This window comes from Spermophilus citellus (assembly GCF_964194105.1).
Source record: "Spermophilus citellus genome assembly, chromosome: 6".
Classification (NCBI taxonomy): domain Eukaryota; kingdom Metazoa; phylum Chordata; class Mammalia; order Rodentia; family Sciuridae; genus Spermophilus; species Spermophilus citellus.
In genome coordinates, this window is record NC_138187.1 from 30,296,658 (window position 1) to 30,303,639 (window position 6,982).

Below are 6,982 nucleotides of genomic sequence, written 5' to 3' on the forward strand. Positions count from 1 at the left end.
GTTTGCAAAACAAGCTCCCTGTGACAGGTGGCAGAATAGAGGCAGGAGTGGCTCTCCTCCTCTACTATGGCATTGACTGTCCTTCCCTCAAATTCTTGTCTCTCATTGCCCCATCACCACGGGGCAGGGAAATCCACCAACCTAGGACAGTTACCCAGCAGGGTACCTTTAATAGGTGGGGGATGGTCCACAGTACAGAGTTGGGGATGAACCTATAGGAAGCAAGGACTTGGTCAGCTCTGCTGGCTTGTGCTTGACTGGGAGAGGTGGACTAAGAAGGAGGCCGGGTGTTTTAAGATCCTTCCATTCTTCTTGAGCTAGGGCCCCAGGAATTCACACTAAGGCACCACAGGTGTGTGCAGGAACACCAAGCCAAACGGGAACCTTCATCTGTGGCCTAAGAGCCCACCTGAGTCTGATTCTCTAGGAACTCTTTAGGGAAACAGGATCAGGATTTCAATTGAGAAAGTCCAGAAGTTTATAATTTGGGGAAGAGGTAGGTGTGGGGTTGGGGGGAGGTAGAAGAGGTTCTAGAATTCTCTCCCTTAAAAGAACAGAGCTGGCCAAGGGGCAACCCAGTGCCTCTGCAAGTCTCAGATTGGAGGTCAAGACTTTGGCCTTTTAGTCGCGGTAGGGGGTGTTAGAAGGCGTGAGCGGGATGGGGGACATTGGTAACTTTGGCGAGTTTCACATTCTTCCGCTGGCCAGTGCCCCCGTCTGCTCACCGGCGCCTCCCAGAGGTTCTAGAACTCGATGCGCGCGTAGCTGTGCGGGCCGGCCCTTGGGCGGTGGCCACGAGCGTCTAGAGGAGGGACCAGGTCCAGGTCGACATAATTGAGGTAGCCATCGGAGGGCGCCAGCCTAGCAATGTCCTTTTCTACCAAGTCTGGAGCCCCATACTTAATGCACACGTACTCCCCAGCCAGCTTTGACGGCGGCAGAGAGCAGGGCCGAGCACCTGCAGGTCCCCAGCCGTCCCTTTTGCTGCTATGCTCTGGTGCAGGCTTCTGGGCCTTGGACTTGTAGGAAAAGCGCTCTGGTGGAAAGCTCTTCATGGGCATGTACTCCGTGCCTCCCCAATCTGGAAGGGTCTGGTGGGCAGTATCGCTGTCAGCGAGAGGAAGACCTGAGGGCCCCATTACCACATAGCCGTCTGCCTCTCTAACCCCCATGTGCTCATAGTCACTCCTGGCTCTCATAGTAATGTAGCCCGCACCCCCATCGGACTCCTTGGGGTACGAAGCTGCCACTCCCAGCCTTGCCAAGGTCTTAAGGGTTGCTTGTTCCATCCTCTCAACCAAGCCTTTTGGCTGGGCTGCAGAGGCTGGGGATTCATAAGGTTGGGGGACAGGGGGTCTGGAGATGCTCTTTGGAGGATCCCTGGACGGTGGCTCAGGCCTGCCACTGGCACCACTGCCTCCGAGTCTCTTCATAGCGGCCAGGACTGTCTCGTGGATGCTTTGGGCCACTACAGAATCGGGTGCCTGCAGCCACAGTTCCCCGGGACCTGTGGGCGCCGAGCGGCCAAGCTCCAGGAAGAAGAAAGAGTCTGCGTGGCCGCAGCGGCGCACGCTGAGCAGGGATAGGCGCAGGGCGGGTGGCGACAATGCCTGGGTGTCCCGGGATCCTCTGCCCCCCGGCTTCCGCAGTAGGCTCAGGGACCCGGAACCCAGGCATAGGCGGTAGTCGCCGCTGCCCAGGCCTCGTGTTCGCCCCAGACCCTTGGGCCGCAGCGTCACAGGCCAGACGTCCTGGAAAGGAGCGAGGATCGAGGCCCCGGGGTCTTCGTGGGAGCTGGGACCTGGAAGGACAACGGGCTGATCACTGGGGATTCCTTGGGCGGGAGGTTGGAGTCACCGTCCCCGGAGAATTGGAGACGTGTAAACGCTTAATATTTGAACTTTCGGGAGTTGACCTGTGAGAGGGACAGGTTTCGGATAAACCAGATCTGCAACCCCACCGCCCTAACCCTCTTGATGGCCCGGGGCTTGACAGCCCGTGTTCCAGCCTCACCGGCGGCGGCGGCGGCGGCGGCGGCGGCGCGCACCTCGAGCATGGCATTGTACCACACCTGTTGCTCCGCCTCGCTGGCTGCTGCGACGCCCAGGCTGCTGTCGCGCGTGTAGAGAACGATCAAGTGGCGCTGGCGCGCGTCCGCGCGCTTACTGATGGTGCACGCGCCCGCCAGGCTCACGCTGCGCCGGGGCCGCGCCCCGCCGCTACAGCCCGAGCGGAACTTCTTCTCGCTTTCGTAGCACTCGAGGCGCGGCGGGTCCTCCCGCAGCACGAAGAACCGGCGGCGCTGGGACTTCTGCTTCCGTAGGTGGCCGCAGAGCCGCACGTCTGCCGGACAGGGCCAGGGCAGCGGCGGGCAGAGGGGCACGTCCGCTGACTCCAACTCCTGGGTGGCTGTGGGGCCGCCGCCTGCGGCGTTCATCCCGGGCCACAGGCAATAAAGTGGGCCGGGGAATAGCCGATCCGCTGGGTCTCGTTCCCTGGACCGCTGGGAAAGGCCAGCAGAAGTGGGGTTGAAGTGTCAGGTCCAGGAGGGAGAGCAGCGACCCCACAGGCTGCGACCGTCTATGTGCCGGCGACTCTCCCCGGCTCTCTAAAGTTTGGGACACACACACAGCGTGTGTCTCAGTGGCCGCCCAGTAGCCTGTGACACCCAGAGCTCCCTAGGGCCTCAGCGGTTGACCCGGCTGGGTCCCGTCCCTCCCGCTCTACGCCGACCGCTGCCGGAATCCCCACCCACTCGAGGTTTACCCTCGCTCACCCGGGCGCAGGAGTTGGAGTCTGCAAGTGGAGACGAGGGGTCCTGCGCCCCTGGGGACGATGCCTTAGCAGGGGCGGGGACTGTGCGGACGTCTCCGCCAATCAACTGACCAGTTGTGGGGGCGGAGAAGGGCAGCGCCTGCTGCAGGCAGGAGCTACGCGAATGCAATGTGTGAGGCGGGTGTGATTGGACTTCGCGGTGATGGCGCTAGCGATTAGAGGGTGGCCAAGAGGGCCATCCTTACAGCAGCCTCCCCTCCGGCCTTAATTACTCCACTGGACCACTAGGCGTCGGTCTCCTGTGTACATTCTTCCCATTCAGAACTGATTTTGTGCTTTTTCCTGCAAATCGCCCCGACAGCCATGGCTGCTGAGCTGTGGGCTGGTCTGATTTCTGAGTTGCAGGTTCAGTTTGTCTGTGGGTTTGGGGTGACAGGAGGTGTCTTGGGATAGGTAGACTTCTGGACTGGTCTTTGTACACAGATCATACCCCCCAGAATCCCTAAGTAGCCACGGAAGGACCTGCAGAGAAAGAGGCCATCTCTCAGGGACACCTCCATGCTGCTCCATTGCTTTCAGCCCCCCCCCCCCTCACCATCACACCCCAAAAATGCTACCCGGACCAGCTGAAGACACTGCTCACAGAAGTGTGGGTTCCCTGGTGCATGTCCTCTTTGCCCTTTGCATACTGAGAAGTTCGGCTGGGGCTGGAGGGTTGGACATTTTTGTGCCTCAATTCTGCTCTCAGGACCACTGCACAGTTCAGGGGAAGGATAGTGCTGGCCAGTGCACACCTTCAGACAAGCCCAGGTGACATATAAAGTCTCATAAGGATGGGGCCTTATCAGACTTCAGTGGAGTATATGATCTCATTCCCATGGGCAAGCAATATTACTGCAGGGGAAAACTGAGGGCCTGATGGGGAAAAGGTCAAGCTGTGGCTTCTGTTAAAGAAGGTATTGGGCTGGGAGTGGTGGCACAGGCCTGTAATCCCAGCATCTCTGGAGGCTGAGGCAGGAAGATTGCAAGTTCAAAGCCAGATCTGGCAACTTAGTGAGACCCTGTTTCAAAATAAAAAGGGCTGGGGATGTGGCTGTGACTCAGTAGTTGAATGCCCCTGGGTTCAATCCCCAGTACCAGAAAAAGAGAAAAGGTATTGAGAAAGAGCTCCCTCAGATAGAGAACAGAAACAAGGGAACCTGGTTCTTTTTCTTAGACTAGTTCTTAAAGGCAGCCTGAGCAGAAGAGGGCAGGGCTTTCTGAAAATGGGGCCCTTTTCCGAGCTGAATACTGGAGAAGACAGCCTGCTGTGTGTGGTACTGGGATCCCTTAGCACCTTTCCTTTTTTGGGGGGGTGGGTACCGGGGGATTGAACTCAAGGGCACTCGGACACTGAGCCATATCCCCAGCCCTGTATTATATTTTTTAAAAATATATTTTTTAGTTGTAGATGGATACAATACCATTATTTATTTATTTTTATTTGGTGCTGAGGATTGAACCCAGTGCCTCATGTGTCCTAGGCAAGTGCTCTACCACTTACCTATAACCCCTGCCCCCCTATTTTGTATTTTATTTAGACACAGGGTTTCACTGTGTTGTTCAGTACAACTTGCTTTGAACTCATGAAACTTCTGCCACAGCTTCCCAAGCTGCTGGGATTACAGGCATATGCCATCACACCTGGCCCTTGAGCACTTTTTCAAAGGCCATGCTGAGAGCAAGATGCAGGGATTTCCAAGGATGGGTGGATGGGCATCTGGCAAGGTGTGCAGGGTCTGCTCAGGTGTCTGTTGGTCAGCCAAAGTCCCATCCAGGGTCAGGAAACTTCTTTGCAGATCAGCTGGTGTGGTGGGAGGCAGTGGCCACTGCCCAGAGGTGGATACTGGCCAAGGAGAGGCAAGTATGGGATGGATCCCTTAGTAGCCACACAAACAGGACTACCTTCAAGGCCAGAGGCCCCAGTGAGGCCAAGAGGCTTGATGTGGGCACCATGTGAGAAGTGACAGGGTCACAAAAGATGTCTGCACACCCCTTCCCTTCCCAGTCTTGCTGCCACCTCAATGGCCCACGCCCCTGCTGTGCTGCTGGCCTGGAAGCCCAGACTCCCCTAAGCTTGCTGCAAACTTATCCAAGGAGGCTCTCTTCATGCCTTCTTCCGGTCTCCCTCAACCAGGTCATTTTGCAACACCTGTCCTTGTGAAATCACAGTGACTGTCACACAGACAGCCCCAAACCACATTGTGTCATTGAGCCCTGGAGTGCCGGGTAAAGATAACACAGGAAGCAGCAGCAATCTGAGAGCCTGGAGAGTGGGCAAGCAATGGTGGGAGGTCAGGGGAGGTAGTCAATGCCAGTGAGCTGGCCTGCTGGGTACCAGGAAAAGCCTGGAGTCCAGCTGGTCTACAACAGTCGTCCTAGCAACAACACTGCCCTAGCCCTGTTTCTCCCCAGGGACAGAAGTGGCAGAACCTCAGCTCCACCAGGAGTGCCCCTCCCAACCTGAGGGTTCTACCTTTGTATCCTCATCCAGGTGCCATGTTCCACACCGGTGGAAGAATCTTGTTACCAGGGGGAGGGAGCCAATGGGAAGAGTTCCATGTGGGGTCTTTCTCTTCTGTGAACATGAGTGCCATAGATTTAGCCCCTCCCTCCCACCTTTTGGGTCCCAAGTGGAGAGAATCCTGGGGGCTGTCCCCTGCACCCTCTCCCATAGGGACTGCCTACAGGTAACCCACTGAAGACTGGGTCCAAACCAGAGGACTGTAGGGCAGGGGCACAGTGTTGGCCAGGGGCATGTGTCAAGGGGAGGACTTTGCTAGAAGGCAGAGGAGCTGGTGTGTCACTCCAGCCTCCTGCCTATGCATAGAGGGTTTAGATTTGCAGCCGCCAGGCGAGGCTGTGCAGGGAGGAATTTAGCCCAGTCATTTCAGACATTTTTTGTCAGGCCAGGGCTCTTTCCATGCTTTGTCACTGGCCTGTAGAAGGAGGCTGCATGGAGGAGGGCTGGGGCTGCTCATGCCAAGGGAGGCAGCTGCACTCCTCAGCCTGTGCCCAGAAACTTTTTGATTTTTCTGCCCTGGGCTGTAGGGCTGATCTGGCCCTGAACAGTGAGCTAGAGTCCATGTCAGACAGAGGGACTGGAGGGACCGGAAGGCTGCAGGGAGGCCCAGAACCCATGCAGCAAGAAGGCAGTAAGAAAATCCCTGGGAGACAGCATGGTGTGCCTGAAACGCAGGTGGAAGGCCATTTAGCTCTCTTCAAACCTCAGTGTTTTTTTGGAGCTAGGAAAGGGTGACTGAAGCTAAGGGGAAAATAAGCTCCAGATTTTAGCTTCTCTCTCTTGGCCCTAAGTAGAAAGAAAGAATGGGAAACAGCAGTAGGGAGGACAGAGTGATAAACAAGTGGTAGAGAAAAATACTGGGAGAGCAGGAAGAGATAATTTCCATGGGAAGTAAAGGATGGGTACACCTGGGAGACCCCCAACAAGAGAGAGGAGGGGAGAGGCTGGATGAGTGGGAACACAGACTCAGGCGGGGTAGAGATTGACTTTTGGAAAAAGGAGAAGGCCAAGCCTGGCTGGGCAAACAGCAGCAACTAGAGGTCTTTCCAGCAAATTCTGCAAAGCAAATAAACTGATGACCCAATCCCTACATTTCCTTGTTGCTGTCAGTGGAAGACCCATAGCAATCCCAAGAATGACAGCTCAAGGGCTGTTCCAGGGCAATGGTATGAGGGGAGGGGCCTTTCCTGGCCTTGGGTTAAAAACAGCAAGGCCAAGTCCTAGGCCTCAGCCTCAGAGGTGTTTACCCAGTGACTGTCTTGTCACCACATAAACAGTCCAGACACCTGGCTGTTGACACAACAGCTTGGGGTAGAAACATGTAGTGGAGGCTGATAACAGTTGGGGGTGGGGAGGGAGGCTGATGTATTCGTTGGGTCCACTTCCGTCTCCAAGTGGCAGCTGCCTCTTCTGGTGGGAACTGCCCCTTCACTACATCCAACAAAGCCCAATATCCGCAGGGGTTGTCCCCGGACTCCTGATATGCTCCTTCCCCTTGCTAACACAGGACTCGGGTTCAGACAGGGACTGGCTCTGTCCAGTCATGAGTCCTGTCGTCCGTTAACACAGCCTGGTCATCAGCCCAGGCAGTCCAGACCGGTGGAGCCAAGTCAAGAATCAGTCAGTTGGCTGACCTGTGATCCC

The 6,982-nt window shown here is 56.4% G+C and overlaps 1 protein-coding gene across 1 annotated transcript; it reads right to left on the reverse strand.

The window, feature by feature from the left end:
- Window positions 1–158: 158 nt before the first annotated feature.
- Window positions 159–2,813, reverse strand: LOC308652040 (insulin receptor substrate 2-B-like). The gene is made up of 2 exons (XM_081299727.1): window positions 2,014–2,813; window positions 159–1,801 (listed from the first exon to the last, which is right to left on the reverse strand). The coding sequence occupies exons 1-2, from the start codon at window positions 2,435–2,437 to the stop codon at window positions 744–746; spliced, it is 1,482 nt and encodes a 493-aa protein (XP_081155853.1). The 5' UTR covers window positions 2,438–2,813; the 3' UTR covers window positions 159–743.
- Between the last annotated feature and the right edge of the window lie 4,169 nt (window positions 2,814–6,982).